Consider the following 27,024-nt stretch of genomic DNA (forward strand, 5'->3'; position numbering starts at 1 on the left):
CCAGGAAAGTGAAAAAACAGTACAATGTAGACATTTCAAAATTAATCCATAATCCAAAAGAAAGTACACACCCTCCTTATCTCTTTTTCTCTGAGTACAGATGTATAGCTCTAACAAATGTTGAGTCTGAAGGAGCATTTCATTTATTTATATTTCATTTCAAAATTAATCCATAATCCAAAAGAAAGTACACACCCTCCTTATCTCTTTTTCTCTGAGTACAGATGTGTAGCTCTAACAAATGTTGAGTCTGAAGGAGCATTTCATTTATTTATATTTTATTTGCTAAAGTAAGATTAGTAATAAAACATAGTAATTCAAATTTTTCTGACTTTATGTGGTTACTGCATCTTCTTAATGACTGGGTTTTTTATTGATTAGTATTGAAATTGGCTGGGAGTTTAAGTAATCTGTAATCCAAATAGTGGAGTTTTTTACTTGGCATGTTTTTAGAAGCACTTGTGGCATACTAATAATTATTTTTGTAGATAAACACAAGAAACATTAAATAACACTTTATTTACAAATGCAGCATAGTATAATTCTAATTAAAGTCTTTGGCAGGTTTGCTGAATAGTACACATAAAACATAACATTGATTATGAATTTTAAGTAATATTACTTGCCAGCCTGGTTGGCCAAGTGAATAGCATTACCAGTCTCCAAGCAATGAGTTTGAATTAATTACACTGCAGACATTCATGTTTGTTATTATTAAAGGAAGAGCCATAAGGTTTCGTTTTGGCGATGTAAAATTACATAGGCAAAGTTGATACTAGATCCAACATTATTTCAGAACCGAATGTTTGTAGAAACTATGAAAGTTTTGTAAGTTGATCTGAGAACTTAGGAGAATACCTCGGCTTCCCTGAGTTGCCTTCGCTTGCACTACTAAAAAGATATGGGCTTTGTACAGGTTCCACTAGCCTGACAGCTGTTTTGAACTGGTTGGTTCTCTTCAAATGTACTAATAAAAGGCAAACATATAGATGCTTAGGCAGTGCCCATGTCTTTTAAGTAGTGCAAGCTAAGCCAACTTGGGGATGCTGAGGATTGTATTCTCTTATGCTCTCAGGTCAGCTTATGAAACTTTCATACTTTCTATAGACAACCGGCTTTGAAATAATGTTGGATTTAATATATATACTTTGACTACTGAATGAGAGTTTTTGTTCTCTTAAGGTTTCTGCCTGGTCTCTGAAGAGAACCAACTAATTTGAAACAGCTGTCAGGCCAATGAAACCTTTATCAAATGCACTAATAAAAGGCACTAATAAAATATGGATGCTTGGGCAGCATCCATGACTTTTAAGTAGTGTAAGCTAAGGCAACTCAGGGATGTTGAGGATTGTATTCTCATAAGCTCTCAGGTGAACTTACAAAACTTTCATACTTTCTACAAACATTCAGCTTTGAAGTAAAATGTTTGTAGAAACATTCATCCAAAGCTGAATGTTTCTACAAACATTCAGCTTTGGATCTGGTATCCACTTTGCCTATGTAAATTCATGTTTGTGTCTTTAGGTAGTAGTTACGTTTCATTATCCAGCATGAGACCACTAACACTGCTTATTGAATTTCATGTGGTTTGAAAGAAAAGTACATATTTGGTTTCTGGAGGTGTCATCTAATAATAATAATTAGTACCATCTCATTTCACACAACCTTTTTGTGAGTAAGATTCACATGGCAGATTGGGGGGGGGGGGAGAAACTATTTTAAGAAGAAGTTTTATTATGCCGAGATTCATTTGTTTGTTAGAATAATATTAAAATGTGAGAGTCTGGCAAGCCTAATCGTTGAATTTACGTTTCTTTTTATTTTAAATTAGGCCTTCCCTTCGTGTTGCATCTTATACAGATATTATATATACCAAATCAATTCCTTAAATAATCTATTTAAGGGGTGCTTAAGGGTCAAAGCTGTATAACTGAGAGGAGACCTCCACATAGCCTTTAAAGGAATGCGGAAAACCAACCAGGGTTTCTGACCTAATGTCCAATCCTCACCTTCTCGTGGTGCACCCTGTTGGGTATCTACTTTGATACTGAACGAACGAGGATGGGCTGGCAATTTGGGATTTAGCCGACCAAATTGTATTCTTATTGGTTAAACCAAAATAAAAAATGATGGTACAACATGACAAAATTTCATGCCGGCTGGGGCGTCGCCCGGTTAAACAAGGCCCCCGTTGTTTTCGCCAGGGAACTAGGGCGAACAGCGAAAAGTCAGCTACTGGAACAAATCTGAAAACAAACCCCAACTCAGCATCATCAGAGTTAAAGATCGGTACTATCAACGTAAGAAGCCTGAATGGCAAAGAAATGGAGCTAGCTGAGGAATTAGATAAGTACCAGATCGGCATAATAGGGGCGACTGAAACAAAAAAGACCAAAACTGGTGAGATCTTTCTGAGCAATAAATACAAAATGTTATATTCAGGCAACGACAATCAAGGAAAAGAAGGGGTAGCCATAGTATTCAACACAAAATACGAGGCTAATCTTCTTGAATGGCAGTCAGTCTCAAGTAGAGTAATGTGGGCAAATATGAGAATGGGGAACTGGACAATGAGACTTATTTGTGCCTATGGTCCCACAGAAGGTTCTACTAAGGTAGAAGTGGAGGAATTTTTTGAGGCTTTAGAAAAAGCAACTGACACAATGAAAAAGGAAAAGTTGGTCCTTGTTGAGGATCTAAATAGTAGAGTAGGAAATGATTGTGAGACATTCAAAAATATTTTGGGAAAATTTGGAGAAAAGGGCAAAGCTAATAATAATGGCAAATATCTGTTGGATTTCTGCTCAGGACATGGACTGGTTATTACTAACACCATGTTCCAATATAAAAATGTGCACAAATTCACATGGAGAGAAGAGGCTAGGAATAAGAAAAGTCTCATTGACTATGTTATTGTTGATAGTGATGTTTTCTCCCTGGTGCAGGACACCAGAGTGTACAGAGGATTTGAAATTGGAAGTGATCACTATTTAGTCTTGAGCAGGATAAAATTGAATTTCATATTGAAAAGAATAACATGTAAGAAAATTTTAAAGCGAATAAAAGTTGAGCAGCTCTCAGATGTGAACTGTAGACTAAAATACAGAAATATTATTGAAAAGAAAATGGAAGAGTTTGAGAACAGGAATCAAACCTTGGAGATTCAGTGGCAAACTCTGAAGGAAACATTGATTGATTCTGCCAGAGAGGCATGTGGTGAGGTTGTGTGCAAGGATAAAAAAATCAGAATTCCATGGTGGACACAGGAAGTTAAAGAGGCAGTGAAGGAAAAGAAGAAAGCATATCAAAAGTTCCTGGCAAACAAGTCAGCTTTTACTCTTACAGAATACAGAGACAAATGTAAGAAAGCTAAACAGTGTGTAAAACTAGCTAAACAAAAGTCATGGGAGGACTTTGGCAAGAATATAGAAAATGAATATCAAGAAGGTGGCAAAATATTCTGGAGGTTGTTGAAGAAGCTTAGGAATGGAGGAAAGAGTGCTGTAAAAGGAATTAGAGATGATAAAGGTGAAATGAAAACAGGAGAAAAAGATATCCTTGAAGTATGGAGTAATTACTTTGAAAAACTGCTAAATGAAACAAGCAGTGATGACAGCACAGTGATAAAAAACACTGACCAAGCATGCAGTCAGGCATACATATCCATACTTGAAGTAGAAAAAGCCATCAAAGGCTTGAAATGTGGAAAGGCAGCAAGAGTAGATGATATTCGACCAGAAATGCTGAAGTATGGTGGTATAAGAGTCTTACAGTGGCTGCACTGCATAGTTCAGAAAGCCTGGACAGAGGGACGAATTCCCGATGATTGGAGTAGAGCTCTCATAGTACCCATATATAAAAACGGAAATAAAACTGAATGTGAGAATTACAGAGGTATTTCCCTACTGAGTGTTCCTGGCAAGATCTATGCAAGTATACTTGAGAAAAAACGGTTGAGAAGAATTGTGGAGGAAAAGCTTGGTGAAGAACAAGCTGGATTCAGGCCAAATAGAGGCTGTCAGGATCAGATCTTCACTTTACGACAAATAGTCGAGAAAGCATGGGAATATAACAAAGATCTGTATTTAAGTTTTGTCGATTTGGAAAAGGCATATGACAAGGTGCCAAGAGAGAAGCTATTCAATACGCTGCAGTTATATGGTGTCAATGGGGCATTATATCAAGCAATACTTAGTCTTTATTTGAGTTGTGAGTCAGCAGTTAGAATTGAAGGAAGTACAGGAAGATGGTTTAATGTTAAATCTGGTGTGAGACAAGGATGTACATTATCCCCTCTGTTATTCATTATCTATATGGATCACATTATGAAGGAATGTGGTATTAAACATGATATCAGAATTGGAGATGTTAATGTCAGCTCTTTGCTTTATGCAGACGATGTTACACTTCTAAATAAATCTGCTACAAGTTTCAGAGATTCCCTGACTAAATTGAATAGCTATTGTAATAGATATGGTATGAAGGTCAGCAATAAAAAGACAAAGACAATGAAAATAGGCAGAATCATTGAAAATGTCAACTGTGTTGAATGGAGAACCTGTGGAACAAGTAAAACATTTCAGCTACTTAGGCACAATTTTTACTGAAGATGGTAAACTGAATATAGAAATAGACAACAGAATCAGCAAAGCTGGTATCGTGGGAAGTCAATTGAATAAATTCATATGGAATAAGAAAGAAATTAGTCGGAACACTAAATTAGCTGTATACAAGACTGTGTTCAAACCAATTTTAACTTATGGATCTGAGAGCTGGGTCAGAAGTAAAACACTTGACCAAAGACTAGAGACCGCAGATATGAGAGTCCTGAGAAAGATTAGAGGTGTGAACAGATGGCATGAATGGCAATATCGTATTAAAAATGAGGATATTAGGAAAGAACTTGACATTGTCAGCATCCAGGGATGCGTTAGCAGAGCTAATCTCAGATGGTATGGTCACTTAAATAGAATGGGAGAGGAAAGATTAGCAAAACAAGTGTTCTCTGCCAGGTTGGCAGGAAAACGACCCAGAGGAAGACCAAGATATAGGTGGATTGATACGGTACAAAGTGCCTTAGACGATAGAAATGTAAGATCTGATAATGTTGGAGTTTTGACAAGTAACAGACTGATGTGGAGGAAAATTGTAGATAGGAAGTTAGTAATGATGTAATTTTTTCATGTAGTACTGTCATATCCTGTACACCCCTTGAGGGTACATGGCAGGAATTTGATGATGATGATGATGATGAAATAATCTATTAAAAAACAACAAAAAAAAACAAAACGCTCTCTTTAGTTGCATTTTGAAAAAGTATGTAAGCGTCTGTTTGATTCATCCTTATGTATCCAAGTTATTTCTCAGCTCAGTACACTCTGGCTATGGATTTTATTGAAATTCAATATCTGGAATGCTTACAAAGTTTCTCATGCTATCTCATTTCCATTTCACTCACACTATTTGCATGTGCAAAATTTAGCAAAATATTTTGAAGTTATGGACTAACTCTGCTAAATTAAATGATATATTTAGGATATAAGCTAAATTGTGTACTATTGACTTCATTTTTGTTACAGAGTATTTTCATTGACACAGTAGTTCAAAATGATGACAATAATCCTCTTATGTCAGGACAAAAAATTAATAAATTTTTTTCTGTTTAGGATTAACATGGGTTTGAACAAAATTACTGTCAAGTAACTCAATTTTGGTTTCATGCGAGTTGTTTTCAGAGGCATAATTAGGGAAAACAAAATTATACATGTACAGTACCTAAGCAAACATAATTGTTTGTTATATTTCATTCATGCATAATTCATTATCACAACATGAATGTTCTGATAATAATTTATGTTACCAGACAAGAATACTATTCCAAATATGTCACAGTTATGGTTTTAATCTGTCCCATTTTAGTGGCAAACTTAGGCAGAACAAAATTTATCTGCAGTAGGTAAGCTAAACATTGCTCTCCTTACCTAATACCATTACCAAACCAGTACCAAATGCTTCACACAGTACCATTTTATGATCTGTGATTGTTTCCTTATTTCACTATATTTTTTAAATTTTTTATTAAAAAAAAATTCTATTCTAAATCCAGTTTGCTTATTTTAAATACAATTACATTAAGTTTAGACACAGAAAAACACTTCTCTTATGAAAATATTTTTAAGCGCCAATGGATAAACCAAAGAACAATGCATTGAAACAGTTGAGAGAAGAGTTGCAGAAAGAACATCTTGCAAATAAACTGGATGGTTATTGTTTATATCTGTAAGTAACATAATGAAACTTTATAAAGTGAATAGTATCTTCATTTTATTTTCACTAAATCTAAATTTTGCTGTTGATGTTCATTGAAATTATAACCCATTTTCTGCTTATTACTTTTTTTCATTTAATTGCTTTTACTCCCCAGAGTATTTTCTCAATGAGTCATAATAATGAGTCTTTGGACTCCCTGGAGGAATCACATAGTAATAATAATAATAATGATTATTCTTTATTTCATATGAAGTGGCTTTTTATTATTTATTTTTAAAGCATCTTGTCAGGTTAAGAGCCTCTTTAAAAAATTTCTATCTAATTTTTATGTAATAATGTCCCATGCAACAGTGAGTATGGGGACTTTCTGGTATGAAATAAGAGGCTAATAGGATGAAATATATGGAAGAATGTTGCAACAAGCTTGGCAGTTCTGCTGGGGATGATGAAATGCATTGCTAGATTACTCTGATCTTTTGTCCATTACAATTTGAATTGTTTCATGTATTCATTGTTGTTTGTTAACCATAACATGTTGTTTGCTCTGAAGATGCTGGTTTGAAATACAGCAAAATATGTCATTCAGTAAACATCTTTTTTATAATTTAGTTTGTTTAGTGTGTTGTAATACAATTAAAATAAATTATGAAGGGACAGATGGTATATCAGCATGTATGCTAAAAGAATGTTTAACCAAACTGGCCAGGCCTTGATATGTTAGTATAATTTGAATCTCAGCTCACTCCTGTTGTTACAAGGGTGGTGCAAAAAATGTGTCTAACTGTTGACCTACCAGTATCTATGGAGTAGTCATGAAGATTTCAGAGAAGTTATTAAGAACTTGAGCCTCCATAGCTCAGTCGTTATAGATGAAGCCCTTTGGTTGGAAAGACTTGGGTTTGATTCCCGTCAGTGACGTGAGGAACCTTTATATGTCTCTTTTGACAAAAGGTGAGTTAGCCAGTCTCATACAGTGGTAGGGGTTTTTTACACCCAGAAACTGGAGTTTTTCATCCCCCGAGAACAGGCAAACTGGCCTTGTGAACATGCATCTACAGACATAGGGCTAACCCCATGGTTATGGTTGCAAGAAAAAAAAAAAAAAAAAAAAAACTCTACACCATAAAAGGTAAAAGAGGAGGATTAAGTAAAGTAAAGAATTTTAAGAACTTGCATGAAGAAATGGGTTGATGGATAAGCTATATTTTACAAAGAACAGCATGGGTTTACTAGTGGAGGGGGGATCATGTTTGAACAATTTGCTCATATTTTTATAATAATATTATGGCTGAGTCAGATGAAGGGAATGAAGATACTGTGATTTTGTTGGACTTTGCTAAGGCATTTGATACCATGTGAAAGGCTGTTGTGAAAATTGAGGAGTAGGAGATTGTCATATAAACAATTGACTTGGATGAGTGGATGGCTGATGGATAGGTATCATAAAGTGGTATATGGGAGGGATGAATTTGCCAGATTTAAGGTGACCAGTGGTGTATCCCGGGGGTCAGTCCTTGGACCATTATTGTTCAATCTATACATTAATGATATTGGAAAGGAGGGTGGACTTGACAGGAGATATTCAGTTGTTTTTTGATGATGAAAAGATAGGCAGGACAATCAGGGATGTTACTGATATGTGGCACTTACAGAATGGTTTCAGTTATGTACCAAAGCAGGGTTAGAGTAGCAGGCAAATGATAATGGCTGTTAATTTAATGTTAGTAAAGTTATGGTGCGATAAGACATTTGGTCTCCAGAGTAGAGTGTCCAGTTTCTTTTCCCTGTCCCCTCCTCTTACATGATGTGCAAGTGGTGGCCTTGCTGGGCAAGCACAACACACTGTAATTAATTAACTAGAAGCCAGTATCTTGTCTGTTCAAGGGTGCAGTAAAATGGTTTCCATGGGCCAGCTGCTAGATAGTACATGCAATGAAACCTTAATGTTTTGGGAAGCTGTAGTTATAATAAAAAATAAAAAACCTCCCTTAAAGAAATCACAAAAAATATTAAAAATGGAACAAAAACTAACAAAAATATATCCCCAAAATTAAGAACTTCATGCAAGTTCTTAATTCTTTACTTTATTAATTCTCCTCTTTTACCTTTTATGGTGTAGAGTTTTTTTTTTCTTTCTTGAAACCAAAATAATTTCATCATTCCACATAATAAAAATCACTTCCACATCCATTTTGACAAGATCTAAGCATCTATAAAAGAAAGATGATCACTACTACTCAGTCATCAAAATCCTATCTGTTACTCTTTACTGAACCCCAACTAGCATCATCTACAATGACAGTTCACCTTAGCTGTCCATTCTGTAAGATGGACAGGATGCATACTATTGTCATCTCTGACATTAGTTGTGAAAAGTTATTAATCCTGGAGTCCTCCATATGCTCTGCTCCAACTTAAGATTTCTTTGCCTTGCTTTGTAGCCTTCATATACTACTTCCATTTCTTTCCTAATCAGATCACTATGCTTATGCTGACCTCTGATTATTTACCACTTAAAGAAAGTTAATTTCATACACTCTAATTATACAAACTGAAATTATCCTCTTCCTTGCAGATTCGATGTTCATAGCTCAAAACTGGCTTGATCTATGAAATAGATCAAGCCATTTTGAGCTATGAAAATGGTTTGATGAAAATTTGAGCTATGAAAATTTGGCTTCTGTCATTTTGGAGAAGCCAAATCATTTGCCCATCATCTAACAAATTGTTCACTTGCCAACCAGAATATACCATACAATTTCATACTTTCCCAACATTTTGAACCATTTCCTTAGCCAACTCTCCCCCCCCCCCAATGCAGTATCAATGTTTTCTCTTTCCTCTTGGCAACTTGACCATAAACTTATCCATGTTTCTTTTTCTGCAGATTGATCTACCAGCTTATCTCAGTCTCATATTCTATGGCACTACAATAGTGCCATTTTGGATAACTTGGGATTGCTCTGCCTCAATGCTATGGTCTGATTACTATTTTTGCTCTCCTGATCCAAACATGTGCTCTATACAAAAAAATTGAAATAATGCTTACTGTAATGAAGGCTTTCATTCTCCTCCTTCCCCTAACTCACACACCATTGTAGCTCTGGTTTTCCAACAAATGTGTGGCAAAGCAGTTCAAGACAAATATTCAGTGACTCATCACAGACTCTTCTTCTCACTCGGCATACATTACAATTTGAATTGAATATGTGAAAATTGTGAACACATCCAGGCTGACTCTTTGTAAGGGTCAAATGCAAAAAAGCTTCTCTTGCTCAAATGTTAGTCAAGCTTTCTTGTTCTTCTCTAAGGCTGTTGGGCATAACTTTTGTCTGATCTTATCTTCACCAATCTGACACCCTGATAATACCATGGTGACATCACACAAAGACAAGGCAGATCTATAAGTATTAGCTTTTCTTCCAACTCTTGCATAGATGACCAGTGCAGATCACTTCCTACCAGCTTGAGGAACATGCAGGTCAAAGCAATTCTAACTACGGTTTTAAGTGGGCATCTATGATCCCGATCAAATCACGAACTTCTCACTGCCTACCTCCTCATCTTTTATCCAAAGCATATCAGAAAAATCTTCATTAATCGTAATACTAATAAGTCTCCTGGTCCAGATGATATCCCTCCAGTTGTGTTTATAGCTTGTTGGGCAAAAATTAACACCCATCCTGTATCACCTATGTAAGCTTTTATACTTGTCTGCTACCTTACATCATAGATGCAAACCTTTATCTAGCTGGTACCTGCCGAAAAAAAAGGGAGATGAAATTTAGTCATCAGACATCCCATTGCCCTCACCTCATTACTCTAAAAAAAAAAGTTATTAATGCTCAGTATCTTCACTAACTGGAGATCCATCAGTTAATTAATAATCACCAATTAGCTCTGCTACTCTTGTTCTACAGCTAACCTCTTGTTGACCTTACCTATCTTTGGATACAAGTCATTGAAAAGTTTGGAAAAATTTATGTGGTTGCTCTCAACATTTCTAAGACGTTTCTTCATGTCTGGTATTGAGGCCTTCTTACCAGAATCTTCCTCCTTGCATTGTGACTGGATTGCCAGTGTTCTTTCATAAGTTTTGCATCAGTGACGAGTATCGCTGGGCTCTGTGCTTTGCCCATGTTCTTCCTCTTTCTCTGACCTCATATCCTATCAGTAAGTTTCACTGATGACAGTACTTACTCTCCATTCTTCAAGAAACCTGGTATTCACATGATTCAAGCATTTCATGCTCTTCCATAACTAATGTCTTAAACACTGTCTTCTCACCATTCTCAAGTGGGAGTGAGGATAATTAGTACATTTCATGGCTATCAAAACATAGTCCTGTCCCAGAATCAAGTATTTTTAGGCAGGCCTGAGTACACCACCTGAAAGGTGAGAGCAGTATTCTAAGAATGGTCAGATCTAAGAATTGGCCAGGCAATGGATGTGCTGTGTGTATACCAGGGTAAGAAGGTGAACCCAAAAAGAGAAATTTTGGTGATGTTCCAATTTTCTGCTCAACTCCTATCACTTAATGAATCCCAAATCTGACCATTCTTTGAATATTGTTCTCACATTTCAGGTGGTGCACTCAGACCTGTCTGAGAATTCTTGATTGCATACAGAAGAGGGCATTCCATTGAGATGACTCCTCTCACAGGCATTTAATAATAAGTCATCGACCACATTGATTTCTCATAAAGTCTTTGTTTCTTCATTATGCTTTTTTTTTTACAGATACTTTCATGGATCTTGCTCCACTGAACTGGATACTACCATTCTTGCAATTTCCTGTAATCATGTAAGAACATGAGCAGTTACTGGTCAACATCCATAAATTCAACCTCTGAACTTATTGAACCCCTCATCTTCCTTCATTCCTTCTACCTCTGTTCTTTGGAACAATCTTCTCTATCATTTTTCCTCCCTAACCATTTGCTTGCACGTGGAACTTGTGTTATAGGTTTTGTGACTATGTGGAGAGTATGGGAATATTTATATATATATATATATATATATGAAATTAACAGACATGACACATTCACTTTATTGCTTTAGTCGATAAGGTTGTAATTTGTGTCTTGATAAGAAATTATATTGTATTAATCTGATATCCAAGTGTGACACAACTTCCCAACCAGTCTACTTGTATATAGAAGCTGTTGATTTCATGTCAGTTGCCTTAGTATCTCATAATGCAAAAAATTATGGGAATGGATCACTACCCAGACTGGTTTCAATCTTAATTGAGGTCTCATCATCCTCTGCTTTTGCTATTTATAGGATAATATAGAAAATAACTTCTTCATCATTTTATCTTTGGTATGCAGTAATAGTACACTACTTCCAACAGTAGCCAAATACTTAGAGGTACAACCAGATGAAAGACTTTGCTTCATGATGCATGCCAATCATGTTTGCTCAAAAGCAAATAGGATGGTAGGATAACTATATCCATTACTCAACTGGCATAGCTGGCTAAATATGGAACTTAAACTACTCCTATACAAGATGCTGATCAGGCTAGTTTTGACATATGGCTCACCCACCTAGAGTCACACAGCAGATTCTAACATTAACAAAGTGCAGATAATCAAAAACAAATGTTTATGAATAGTGTTCAGTGCACCATGGTTCATAAAAAACATACAGCTTCATTGAGAAGCTGGTATCTCTGTGATCAAAACTTTCCTATGCAGAAGGGCTGCAAAATTCTTTGCAAATATTGCTATCCACCCTAACCCATTAATATACCATGTTGTAGACTACAGTGAGCATGACCCTGCAAAACACAAACATCCCAAATCACTAAACAGATAAGTGTTTTAAACTCATGTCAGAAGCCCAACATGAGCATGCCAAAGGCTTAAGTCCCTTGTGGTTTACAACTTAGAATGGAATGGCTCATTATCCAGAAATATCTTATAACAAATGTCCAAAAACCATACTCAACAAGTAATTTTTTTTTTTAAAGAAAGAAAGAAAAGAAACTTACTGCCATTAGTCCACAGTGGATGAGCCAAGTGCTCAATAATCATCCTTGATCCAACAGTTTCTTTGCACATCTAATAAAAGGATAAGGGACCACAGGTTTAATCCACCATGCCAGAATGGTTATTAGCAATAACCTTGATAAAGGTTGAAACTGGTCTTGGATAGTGACCTTTCCTATAATTTTTTTTTTTCCGTTATGGGATACTAAGGCATTCATGTGAATGCCAATGTGAATTCAACAGCTTATATGTACAAGTAGACTAAAAAAAAAAAAAAAAGACTAGTTGTGAGGTTAATTCACATTTGTGCTTATATTTTGGTATAGAATAAAATTTCTTGTCAAGTATAATATACATTGTAATCAAGTGAAAAAATTTTCCACAGCTATCTCTCTCTACACAGTACCCATATAACTATATTACACATTATTGAATATATAGAATGTTGAACAAAAGAATATGTGACAAATTCTTCATTGTTTGTTTGTCTGTCTGAGGGTGGTGGGGGGATAAATCTGTGTGTTTCTTATGTATTAATACTAAGTATATCTTTTGAATTGCATTATGAGAGTGAGAGTAGAGCTTATTGAAATGTAAGGTAAAGACACAAAGAAATTAAATAATTAAGCAAAATAAATCTAATGCCTATTCAGTCTCCAGAGAGAGAGAGAGAGTGTGTGGGAAAAACTTTTAAACCTGGTTTCAGAAATTGGTAGCCAGGCACTCATTTTTTTTACCAGTGGGTTCATTAATATCCATGATTTGGACTTAAGGTGACTAGAAATCTAAAACTTTCAGGATACTAGAACTGTCTCGTGTTCCTAACCTTGGTATTATGCAATGAAGTACTGAAAGTTTTGAACTTAATTTTTCTGAATTGTGCAGTTTAAAAATGCAAATTTATAGGAGGGAAAATCCTGTTTGGCTACATCAGAGATAGACAAAATTAATTTATTAATTTTTAATTAATAAATTATGTAAGTTTTATGTTTAATAATTTCATTAGGAATTATATGATCATTATTAGCAGAGGTGTAACTTCAAATTAATGATCCAGAAGCAGATATCCTTAGACCTCCTCCTCATTTCTTCTGGAAACATAAATTCATTTTACTTACATGAAGTTACATTGTTTTTTAACCATTGTGAGTTGAATGTGTGTCTCATTTTTCCATTGTCTATTTTATTTATATTTTTCTTTAATTTAGATATGGTGTAGTTTTAAAGAAGCTTGGTTTACAGAAACAGGCAGTAGATGTCTTATGTGAAGCTACATGTAAAGAACCATTACACTGGGGTGCATGGCTTGAGCTTGCAACACTTATTACAGATAAAGATACAGTAAGTTTAATATCAAGTTTCAATTAATTTTTTCCTTTCTTGTGTATTCATGATTTAATAAGTAGCAGTTATGTCCAGAAATCACTGGATTGGATTTTTATCTTTCTAATAATCTGTAGACTCCTCTCACCAAGTGTTGGAATGGTCACAGGTGGTGATAATAGAGTATTTCAGTAAACAAGCAAATTTCAAGATTAAAATGATGATTGGGTCAAAGTAGAGGTAAGAGAATTGTTGAGATAATTGAAATACAAGATGAAGGGTTTTACTTCTACTGCTTTCTCCACTGCATAACAAGTGAAAAACTTGTTAAGCAATGGAGAAAATGTATTGAAAGGGATAGAGATTATGTTGAGAAATAGCGTATGAAAATGTGAAAATTTCAAACAACCTTTTGTTTTTATTTTACTGACTCTTTTGGGTATGCAGTGGAGGCATGGCCCTTGTAAACTTTCATTGCCTTATTTGTTTCGTTCGCACTGCAAAATGCTACTTAAAAGCTGTGAAGGAATGACAAGCAGTAGCATGCTAATTACAATAATGCTACTTTTTTTTTTTTTTTCTATATTGCAGGGCTTTACACCTGTTTTTTTTGGGGGGGGGGGATTATAGGTATTTCTCAAAAAAAAAAAAAAAAGCATAGTATGCAAGACATCCTCAATATAGTGTCTGTAAAACAAAATAATGGGAGGGTTGGTGTGTTTGACTCCATGTGTATCAAAAATAATTTGACAGGTTGGCTACTAATGTTTTGGCCACTCGGGAGTCCGAACATTTGTATATATAAAAATCATCTCATTTGAAATAATTGCCTGAAATAATTAATTTAATTATTATTAAGAGAGAGACCTCCAAGGGGTCAGGGACTCATTGAGGTAGACCACATACCACATGCACCAGCTATCATGCTTATTCTTGAATTCATTCAAACTGCACTCATAACATCCAATGGCAATCTATTCCATTCATGCACCACCTATGAAAGAAAAATCTAGCCTGCACCCCTTTTATCATACTTATTCTTGAATTCATTCACACTGCTTACACTCATAACATCCAATGGCAATCTATTCCATTCATGCACCACCTATGAAAGAAAAATCTGGCCCGCACCCCCTTCTTAGCATTATTCATTTTCTGCTTCCAAGGATGCCCTCTTGTCCTTTCCCTACCCCCCATAAATCGAAAAATTCTATCAATTGAAATCCTGTGTGACTCTTTCAGAAGTTTGTGAGTCTCAATCATATCACCCCTCTTTCTCCTGTTTGCTAGAGTCTGAAATTCTCGTTTGTCTTCATAATCAGTATTCCATAATCTTGATATCATTTTTAACACTTTCCTTTGCACTATCTCCAATATATCAGAATCACAAGGGGAAACCAGAAGACCAGACCTGTGCACAGTAGTCCAAGTGAGGTCTTATCAAGGCCTTGTAAAAAGGCAAAATGACATCCTTATCTTCTTTACATGTGAATGTTTGTTTCAGCATTGTAATTATCTTTTGAGTTGTATTTGCAATCTTTGCCACATGGCCTCTGAACCCCAACTTCCTATCTACTAACACCCCAAGATCACTAGCCTCATCAGTTTCTTCAAGCATAATCCCACCAATATAATATGATATTGGATATCTACTCATGCCGCAGTGAATGACTTTGCATTTACTGACATCCATTTTCCCATGCCCACAATTCCAGCTTATTCAAATCATTCTACAAGTACTGCATATCAACATCATTCCTGATTACCCTACTCTTTGCATCATCAGCAAATAGCTGTATGTTGCTTGTCAAATCCTTCCCAATATCATTAATGTACAGATTGAATAACAGTTAACCAATCACTGATTGTTGTGGTGCACCACTGGTTACCTTAAATCTTATGGACTCACATTCCTCATATACCACTTTTTATATCTATCAGTCAGCCATCCTCTTATCTACTCTGATATTCTATAATCCAAATCCATATTCTCCAATTTATGCAATAGTCTACCATGCTGTATTCTGTCAAAAGCCTTAACAAAATTCAAAAGTATCATGGTGTATTCATTCCCCTTGTCTGGTTTAATGGTAACATTGTTATAGAATGTGAGCAAGTTGCAAAAAACATGACCTTCCCTTAGTAAACCCATGTTGCTCATTGCAAAGTAGCGATTCACTGTCAACCCATTTCTGAATGCGAACCCTAACCAGTTTTTCCAAAATCTTCACTACTACTCCTGAGATACTAATTAGTCAATAGTTGGATACATTGGTCTTTGCACCACCCTTGTGCAATGGAATTACTATACATTCTTTCCATTCCTGCAGAATCTTCCCTGTTCTGACACTCATATTAAACAGCCTGGTCAAAGGAATAGCCAGTTCAGCTGAACACACTTTTAGCACGCGTGCTGATATCTCGTCAGTCCTTATTTCTGAATTCTTATTTAGTTTGTGCATCAGCTCTAAAACGTCATCCTCATATACCTGAGTTTCTTCATCCAGTGAAGAGGTAGTAGTGAGCTCAATGTCATGTACACCAGCTTGATAGCTTTTAACAAAATGGGCACTTGTTAGTTGAACAACCACTTCTGCATCTGTAACCCTCATGGCATCTGCATTTAGAAGGGTTATTTTTTTATTAATTTTTTCTTTTACTTGCAGCATATCATTAGAATTCTTGTTGGTTGTCTTTAGCATGCAGAGCCAGTTTCTTTTCATACTCAGACTTTGCTTTCCTTACAACAGTTGTGACTATTCCAGCCTGCTGCTTATAGTTTTCATAATGCACATCAAACTTATGCACACGATATTCCTTCTACATCATTCATTTCTTACGAATCTCGTGCTTAATAAGATTACATATCCATATGACTCCTACCATATTTATTCTTCGAACTCTTTGAACACACTCTGATATTGCATCATTTAAGTATTGTTTAAATGCTTCCCATGGACTGTGGATATTCTTCCCATCTATCAACCTATCCATTCCACTGAACTTGTCTACTCCTCAGTTGGTCATAATTTCCTTCTTTTTAGTTCAGCATGTAACCTTTTCTGAATGGAACATTCATAAACTTAGTCACTTCCCAAGTGAGTACTGCATGATCACTGTCACCAGCTGAAGGCAGAATAGTTACATCTTTAACTAAAATGCCCTCTGACACTATAATCAAATCTAACACTCTTCGTCTTTGAGTTCCTTCTGTCCCATGCTGCTTGAGGTAGTTGTCCCGTAACAGTTCAATAGATGCATTTTCATTCTTCTCATGAGATTCTACTGTTACCCAATCAATATTTGGATAATTAATGTCTTCCATTATGATTACTCTTTTCGTGCTCATCTTGTCTATTTGGTGATGTATTTCTTCATCACTGCAACCAGTCCACCAGGTCTGTAACAACACCCTATTATGTAATTGATCTTGTTACATTTCACCTCCCACCAGATGGCTTCAAACTCACTGCCACATGAAATACTGTTAGTAGTACTACAATCATAGGTCTCAACTCTAACTAATTCAAGTCATCCGATATCATTACAGTACACTCCTCTCCTTTCCTATCCTCTTTATCCTTCTTAAAAATAGGAAGGATAGAGAGAGAGAATAGGAAACCTGGCTGTCTGATTCTGATAGCCAGGTCTCACTAATGCCTACAATTTGAGGTCTCAACATGTTGACTAAGGCAACAAACGCTATCCCCTTTGTTTCTGATAATCCTACCATTCGTGTATAGGTATAATAATCTACTTGCATGTTCTTTTGTATACTCTGCAGTCTGCATGACAAATTTTAACAACTTGGAGATCTCTATCCTTCTCTAGTGCCTTATGCATGTAGACATCTTTGGATACGTTCAATGGACCCGAACCGGATGAACACAAAGTCGAAATTGTTCTCTTCTCTTCAACATTTCCATGCCAAATTTAATCATCGATATCTATAAATATGACATTTTATCATAAATAAATCATAAATCATTAAATGACATAAATATGAATTTAATTAGATAAAATGTCTGAGGGGTTAACTTTGTGCATTATTCTAAAAATAGGTCATTTAATAGCAATATGTGGATAATGTTGAGTATTTTGGGGAAATCAATATTAGCATAAAGTTGATGTCATGTTAAAGGAGGTTAAAATGTCTTGAAGGGATAAAGTAAAATTTTTTATTCATTTGAACAAATCATCCGTGTTTTTGATCAAGAATCTGGAATTATGTGCAAAAGGTTTTAGTAGACTTGACACAAGTTTAGACAAAGGGGATGTGGTGGTGTTTTTATAGGAAATTATAGGATGTATGGGATAACCTTCCTCATGGATTAATTTTGTTCGTGGTACGAGTTTGTCCATAATAATTGTATATAATTTTTTTCTCTATTTTTTAGTTCATGTAGAAAGTTTTCAGTTTGCTTCATATAATTGGGATTGAGTCCATATCTATTTTCTTTTGATTTTTGATGTCAGCTATTTTGTTTCTGTAATCAGATTTATCAATAAGTCTGCAGCATCACCTTGAGCTGCTTTTGTTACTATATTGTGGTTGTTTTTTTTTAAGAAATAAATGATGCTTAATAAGATCAGGAAGAATAATTATTTTACTATTAATGATATTATTATTCTTTCTGAAATAAATGTATTTATTAGGATTTGAATATATATATATATATATATATATATTCAAATATACAGACCATAAAATTATTTTTATATCATCATCATCATCAAATTCGTGCCATGTACCCTCAAGGTGGGGTGTACAGGATATGATAGTACTATTTTTGATAGTACTACAATTTTCCTCCAAATCAGTCTGTTACTTGTCAAGACTCCAACATTATCAGATCTTATATTTCTATCGTCTAAGGCACTTTGTACCATATCAATCCACCTATATCTTAGTCTTCCTCTGGTCATTTTGCTGCCAACCTGGCAGAGAACACTTCTTTTGCTAATCTTTCCTTGCCCATTCTGTTTAAGTGACCATACCACCTGAGATTGGCTCTGCTAACGCATTCCTGGATGCTGACAGTGTCAAGTTCTTTCCTAATATCCTCGTTTTTAATATGATATTGCCATTGATGCCATCTGTTCACGCCTCTAATCTTTCTCGGGGCTCTCATATCTGCGGTCTCTAGTCTTTGATCAAGTGTTTTACTTCTGACCCAGCTCTCAGATCCATAAGTTAAAACTGGTTTGAACACTGTCTTGTATACAGCTAATTTAGTGTTCAGACTAATTTCTCTTTTATTTCATATGAATTTATTCAATTGACTTCCTACCATACCAGCTTTTTTGATTCTGTTGTCTATTTCCATATTTAATTTACCATCTTCACTAAAAATCGTGCCTAAGTAGCTGAAATGTTTTACTTGTTTCACAGGTTCTCCATTAGCAATGCAGTTGACATTTTCAAAGATTCTGCTTATTTTCATTGTCTTTGTCTTTTTATTGCTGACCTTCATACCATATCTATTACAACAGTTATTCAATTTAGTCAGAGAATCTTGCAGACTTGTAGCAGATTTATTTAAAAGTATAACATCATTCGCATAAAGCAAAGAGCTGACATCAACATCTCCAATTTTGATATCATGTTTAATTCCACTTTCCATCATAATGTGATCCATATAGATAATGAATAACAGAGGGGATAATGTACATCCTTGTCTCACACTAGATTTAACATTAAACCACCTTCCTGTACTTCCTTCAATTCTAACTGCTGACTTACAACTCAAATAAAGACTAAGTATTGCTTGATATAATGCCCCGTTGACACCATATAACTGCAGCGTATTGAATAGCTTCTCTCTTAGCACCTTGTCATGTGCCTTTTCCAAATTGACAAAACTTAAATACAGATCTTTGTTATATTCCCATGCTTTCTCGACTATTTGTCGTAAAGTGAAGATCTGATCCTGACAGCCGCTATTTGGCCTGAATCCAGCTAGTTCTTCACCAAGCTTTTCTTCCATAATTTTTCTCAAGTATACTTGCATAGATCTTGCCAGGAACACTCAGTATGGAAATACCTCTGTAATTCTCACATTCAGTTTTATTTCCCCTTTTTATATATGGGTACTATGAGAGCTCTACTCCAATCATCGGGAATTCGTCCCTCTGTCCAGGCTTTCTGAACTATGCAGTGCTGCCACTGTAAGACGTTTATACCACCATACTTCAGCATTTCTGGTCGAATATCATCTACTCCTGCTGCCTTTCCACATTTTAAGCCTTTGATGGCTTTTTGTATTTCAAGTATGGATATGTATTCCTGACTGCATGCCTGGTCAGTGTTTTTTACCACTGTGCTGTCATCACTGCTTGTTTCATTTAGCAGTTTTTCAAAGTAATTACTCCATACTTAAAGGATATCTTTTTCTGCCATTTTCATGTCATCTTTATCATCTCTAACTCCTTTTACAGCACTCTTTCCTCCATTCCTAAGCTTCTTCAACAACCTCCAGAATATTTTGCCACCTTCTTGATATTTATTTTCTATATTCTTGCCAAAGTCCTCCCATGACTTTTGTTTAGCTAGTTTTACACAGTGTTTAGCATTCTTGCATTTGTCTCTATGTTCTCTAAGAGCACAAGCTGACTTATTTGACATGAATTTTTGATATGCTTTCTTCTTTTCCTTCACTGCCTCTTTAATTTCCTGTGTCCACCAGGGAGTTCTGATTTTTTTATCCTTGCAGACAACCTCACCACATGCTTCTCTGGCAGAATCAAGCAATGTTTTCTTCAGAGTTTGCCACTGAATCTCCAAGGTTTGATTCCTGTTCTCAAACTCTTTCATTTTTTCTTCAATAATCTTTGTGTATTTTAGCCTGCAGTTCAACTTTTATTCACTTTAAAACTTTCTTACATGTTATTCTTTTCAATATGAAATTCAATTTTATCCTGCTCAAGACTAAATAGTGATCACTTCCAATTTCAAATCCTCTGTACACTCTGGTGTCCTGCACCAGGGAGAAAACATCACTATCAACAATAACATAGTCAATGAGATTTTTCTTATTCCTAGCCTCTTCCTTCCATGTGAATCTGTGCACATTTTTATGTTGGAACATGGTGTTAGTAATAACACCAGTCCATGTCCTGAGCAGAAATCCATCAGATATTTGCCATTATTATTAGCTTTGCTCTTTTCTCCAAATTTTCCCAAAATATTTTTGTATGTCTGACAATCATTTCCTACTCTGCTATTTAGATCCCCAACAAGGACCAACTTTTCCTTTTTCATTGTGTCAGTTGCTTCTTCTAAATTCTCAAAAAATTTCTCCACTTCTACCTTAGTAGAACCTTCTGTGGGACCATAGGCACAAATAAGTCTCATTGTCCAGTTCCCCATTCTCATATTTGCCACATTACTTTACTTGAGACTGGCTGACATTCAAGAAGATTAGCCTCGTATTTTGTGTTGAATACTATGGCTACTCCTTCTTTTCCTTGATTGTCATTGCCTGATTATAACATTTTGTATTTATTGCTCAGAAATATCTCACCAGTTTTTGTCTTTTTTGTTTCGGTCACCCCTATTATGTTGATCTGGTACTTATCTAATTCCTCAGCTAGCTCCATTTCTTTGCCATTCAGGCTTCTTACGTTGATAAGCAAGTACCGATCTTTAACTCTGGTGATGTTGAGTTGGGGTTTGTTTTCAGATTTGTTCCAATAGCTGACTTTTCGCTGTTCGTCCTGGTTCCCTGGTGAAAACAACGGGGGCCTTGTTTAACTGGGCGACGCCCCGGCCGGCATGAAATTTTGTCATGTTGTACCATCATTTTTTATTTTGGTTTAAGTCAGTAAGAATACAATTTGTTCGCTAAATCCCAAATTGCTAGCCCATCCTCGTTCGTTCAGTATCCAGGTAGATACCCAACAGGGTGCACCACGAGAAGGTGAGGATTGGACATTAGGTCAGAAGCCCTGGTCGGTTCTCCGCATTCCTTTAAAGGCTATGTGGAGGTTTCCTCTCAGTTATACAGCTTTTTCCTTTAAGCTCCCTATTATTTTTATAGCCATCTTAAATTATTGAATTGATTTAGAGCTAGCATTACAATGTTGTCTATAGTTTCCCACATCAATCAAACTTTGACTCAGTTTTCATTGATTCTCCTATCAGATATTTAGGTTCTCATTCTATAGAAACATTTTGAGACTGCCACATTCCAATTCCAGAAACTCTTTATAAAATTACAAAAATGAATAAGAAACATGCCAACAAAAATCTCAAAGCTGCAGCCACCAAAATTGCTGCTCATGCCATTGAATATAATCATCACCCACATATCGAAAAGGTTAGTATCCTTGACTTCCAAAACATTGAAATAAAACGATGTATATGTTATCAGTAGTTATCAAGACAAATTATAATGCCATTAATATTCACTGCCCTTATATCCAATTAGAATACTGCATGCCCTTTGATGCCATCTGTATAGGAAGCACTTCTGTCACTTTTCTTCCACACTTCTGAGGATGGCTGTATTTGAAATGGTTTTTGCCTTGTGAGTGTACCTAGCTATCATGACTAATTTCATGTTGGGCACCAGTTTTTTGTTCAAAAGATATCCTTTTAATCTTCTAATTCTTGCATGTATTTCATCTTGGTTTTATTATTATTTTTTTTTTATATCTTGGGTTCTACTAATTTTTATACCTTAGATTTTATTCATTACTTTTTTTATATCTTGGGTTTTATCCATTACTTTATATATCTTAGGTTTTATTCATTACTTATTTTCATCATTCTTTTATAATCTGGGTTTTATTATTATTTTTTTCATATTTCATTATTTATCACTTTTCAGATGATTTAATTTTAATATTAATTTATATTATACTGTTAATTTAGTTTTCATATCTGCCTCTGTATACTTAAAAGTTCATGCTACCAGGTTAGGGATTTAATATTGCATTTTCTTCTTCACTAATTATGAAAATAGATGCCTCCATTATTATATGTTATTGATAATAATGATGTTTTCTCCCTGATGCAGGACACCAGAGCGTACAGAAGATTTGAAATTGGAAGTGATCATTTAGTCTTGAGCAAGATAAAATTGGATTTCATATTGAAAAGAAGAACATGTAAGAAAGTTTTAAAGAGAATAAACGTTGAGTATCTCTCAGATATTAACTGTAGACTGAAATACATAAACATTATTGAAGAAAAAAATGAAAGAGTTTGAGAACAGGAACCAAACCTTGGAGATTCAGTTTCAAGCTCTGAAGAAAACACTGATTGATTCAGCCAAAGAGGCATGTGGTGATTTTGTCTGTAATGATAGACAAATCAGAACTCCATGGTGGACACAGGAAGTTAAAGAGGTAGTGAAGGAAAAGAAGAAAGCATATCAAAAGTTCCTGGCAAATAAGTCAGCTTGTGCTCTTAGAGAATACAGAGACAAATGTAAGAAAGCTAAACACTGTGTAAAACTAGCTAAACAAAAGTCATGGGAGGACTTTGGTAAGAACATAGAAAATAAATATCAAGAAGGTGGCAAGATATTCCAGAAGTTGTTGAAAAAGCTCAAAAATGGAGGAAAGAGTGCTGTAAAAGGAATTAGAGAAAATGATAAAGGTGATATGAAAACTGGAGAAAAAGATATCCTTGAAATTGTAATGCCATTAATTACTGCAAAAAATTGCTAAATGAAACAATCAGTGACAGAACAGTGGTAAGACAACAGTCAACATGCATGAAATCGGGAATACATATCCATACTTAAGTAGAAAAAGCCATCAAAAGCCTGAAATGTGGAAACGCAGCTGGAGTAGATGATATTTGACCAAAAATGCTCAAGTATGGAGGTATAAAAGTCTTACAGTGATTGCACTGCATAGTTCAGAAGGCCTGGACAAAGGGACAAATTCCGGATGATTGGAGTAGAGCTCTCATAGTACCCATATATAAAATGGGAAATAAAACCGAATGTGAGAATTATAGAGGTATTTCTCTACTGAGTGTTCCTGGTAAGATTTATGCAAGTATACTTGAGAAATAGTTGAGAAGGATTGTGGAAGAGAAGCTTGGTGAAGAACAAGCTGGATTCAGGCCAAATAGAGACTGTCAGGATCAGATTTTCACTTTATGACAAATAGTTGAGAAATTATGGGACTGTAACAAAGATCTGTATTTAAATTTTGTAGATCTGGAAAAGGCATGTGACAAGATACCAAGAGAGGAGCTATTCAAAATGCTACTGTTATATGGTGTAAATGGGGTATTATATCAAGCAGTACTTAGTCTTTATTTGAGTTATAAGTCAGCAGTTAGAATTGAAGGAAGTACAGGAAGATGGTTTAATGTTAAATCTGGTGTCAGAGAAGGATGTACATTATCCTCCTCTGTTATTCATTATCTGTATGGATCACATTACGATGGAAAGTGGTATTAAACCTGATATCAAAATTGGAGATGTTGATGTCAATTCTTTACATTATGCAGATGATGTTATACATCTAAATAAATCTGCTGCAAGTATGCAAGATTCCCTGACGAAATTGAATAACTGTTGTAATAGATATGGTATGAAGGTTAGCAATAACAAGACAAAGACAATGAAAATATCAACTGCATTGTGGATGGAGAACCTATAGAACAAGTAAAACATTTCATCTACCAATTTTAACTTATGGATCTGAGAACTCGGTCAGAAGTAAAGCATTTGACCCAAGACTAGAGACTGCAAGTATGGGAGACCAAAGAAAGATTAGGGGCATGAACAGATGGCATTAATGGCAATATCATATTAAAAACAAGGACATTAGGAAAGAACTTGACATTGTTAGCATTCAGGAATGTGTTAGCAGAGCTAATGTCAGATAGTATGGTCACTTAAACAGAATAGGAGAGGAAAGATTATCAAAACAAGTGTTCTCTGCCAGGTTGGCAGGGAAAAGACCCAGAGGAAGACCAAGATATACGTGGATTGATATGGTAAAAAGTGCCTTAGAAGATTTGACCAAAGTCTAGAGACCGCAGATATGAGAGTCTTGAGAAAGATTAGTGGGCATGAACAGATGGCATCATTGGCAATAAGACCTGATATAAGACCTGATAATATTGTGGTCTTGACATTTAACAGACTGATTTGGAGGAAAATTGTAAATAGGAAGTTAGTAATGATGAAAATTTTTCATGTAGTGCTTTCATTTCCTGTACACCCTTGAGGGTATATGGCAGGAATTTGATGATGACGGCGGCTCCTTATTGCTAATATTGTTTCATTAACATTTCAAGTCATGATCACAAATTAACCATAGCCAAAAACAATAGTGGGGTGCTCCATAGAATAAAAAGCTTACTTATTATCATCATCATCATCAGTTTTCTGATGTGTATCCCCAAGGGATGTTCAGGTTACTATAACAGCACTACATGATTAAGTTTACATTATTATTAATCTCCTATCAACAATTTCCCTCCAGATCAGTCTACTTGTGAGCACTCCAATATTGTCATATCTAACATTTCCGTGCTTCTAAGCCACTCCTGACTGAATCAATCCACCTAGACCTTGGTCTTCCTCTGAGTCTCCTGCCATCTTGGTGTCAAATATCTGTTTTGCTATCCTTTTCCACACAATCTGTTTAAAAATTAGCTATGCTGACACATTCGTGAATGCTTATAATGTCAAGGTCCTTTCTAATATCTTCATTTTTAATATGATTCTGCCATTGATGCCATATGTGGTCTCCCAATTCTACCACCACATCTCCAATTCTAATATCAGGCCTAATACCACTTTCTTTTATGATGTGATCCATATGGATGATGAATAACAGCGGACATAATGTGCATCCATGTCTTACCCCTGATTTTACATCAAATCATCTTCCTGTATTTCCTTCATTTCTAATTACTGACTGACAACTTACATATAAACTATGTATTGCTCTGTATAATATTGCATTTCTCTGGGCACCTTGTCATATGTCTTTTCCAGATCTTCAAAACTTAAGTACAAACCCTTGTTATGTTCCCAAGATTTCTTGTCTTAAAGCGAAAATCTGAGCTTGGCAATCTCTGATTGGTTTGAACCCAGCTTGTTCTTCTCCAAGTTTCTCTTCCACAATTGTTCTCCACCTCTTTACAGGTAAGTATTGCCAATTTACCCTTATGGGTACTAAGCGAATGAGCATTATGGGTAACTTTAATTTTCCAAACATTGATTGGGTAGAAGAGAAATCTCATGATAAGAATATAATAAATTTAGTTTAATCCTTTATCCAAGTGTAAGCAAACAAAGTTTGTGCCTGAAAATATCTTCAGGAATGAAGATATTTTCAGGCGCAAACTTTGTTTGCTTACACTTGGATAAAGGATTAAACTAAATTTATTATAGTCTAACCAAGTGAAAAATAAACTCATGATAAGAAAGAACAGGAATTTATTGAATTGTTGTGAGACAACTTTCTCAAGCAGCATGTGAAAGAAGTTACTCGAGGTCAAAGAGTGTTGGATTTGCTCATAGTGTCAGAAGGGATCTCTGTCAAGAATATGGCTATTTTACCACCAATTGGTGACAGTGATTATGCGGTTCTTTCTTGGGAAGTATCTACTTGTATCGAAGCTCCGATTAAAACAGGTTACTTGCTGAACTACAAAGCAGGAAATTATGATCACCTTAGAAGAATACTATCTTTGGTCATGGTATCAGTTACTGAATGGAAAAAATGTTAGCAATGCATGGGAATCTTTGAAAAAGTGCTTGAATGAGGCAGTATTTCAGTGTATCCCTAGTGTTCAAAGAATAAATAGGTTGGGAGTGAAATGGATGTGCAGCCTTATTAAGCAAGAGATCCACAAGAAGAAGATGATGTGGAAAGAATATCATAGAATAAGAGTGAGAGGAGTTATGAAATATATAAAGCTCAGGCCAGAAAAGTAACGAGTATTGTGAGAAAAGCTGAAACGGAGTATGAAAAGAAATTAGCCATGCAAGCTAAAATAAATCCAAAAGAATATTATCGTTATGCCGCAAGCAAAAGAAAGAATGAATGTGGAAGAATAACTTTATTGAATGCAGATGGTACATGAGTGTCGAAAGCTAAGAAGATTGTTCAGTTAATAAGTGCTCACTTTGCTAAGATATATCAACCAGATGTATGTAACATGGTGCACAGTGCTACATTGGATGAAGAGTTAGAGGTTCATGAAAATGAGGCTGAAGAGCTCTTGCATAACCTGGATAAGAATTTGCCAATAGCGACAGATGGAATATCAGCCCGTCTGCTAAAGGATGGGCTGATATTGGCTAAGCCTTTCACACATTTGTATAACTTGAGTCTCAGCTCAGGAATGATACCGCAGGAATGGAAGGGATGTATGATAGTTCCATTGCACAAGGGTGGTGAAAAAAACTGATGTGTCCAACTACCAACCTATTAGTATCTCTGGTGTGGTAAT

The 27,024-nt window shown here is 35.4% G+C and overlaps 1 protein-coding gene across 1 annotated transcript in view; it reads left to right on the plus strand.

Annotated features, from left to right (window-relative positions):
- Positions 1-27,024, plus strand: part of Cdc23 (cell division cycle protein 23) — a 184,285-nt gene that overhangs the window by 32,994 nt on the left and 124,267 nt on the right. Inside the window, exons 5-6 of the mRNA XM_090392433.1 lie at positions 6,180-6,279; positions 13,475-13,607. Coding sequence (XP_090248559.1) covers positions 6,180-6,279; positions 13,475-13,607 — 233 coding nt within the window. The remainder of the gene's footprint in view (positions 1-6,179; positions 6,280-13,474; positions 13,608-27,024) is intronic.

This window comes from Typopeltis vanoorti, chromosome 5, assembly GCF_054136105.1.
Source record: "Typopeltis vanoorti isolate ZY-2024b chromosome 5, IOZ_Tvanoo_1.0, whole genome shotgun sequence".
Taxonomy (NCBI): domain Eukaryota; kingdom Metazoa; phylum Arthropoda; class Arachnida; order Uropygi; family Thelyphonidae; genus Typopeltis; species Typopeltis vanoorti.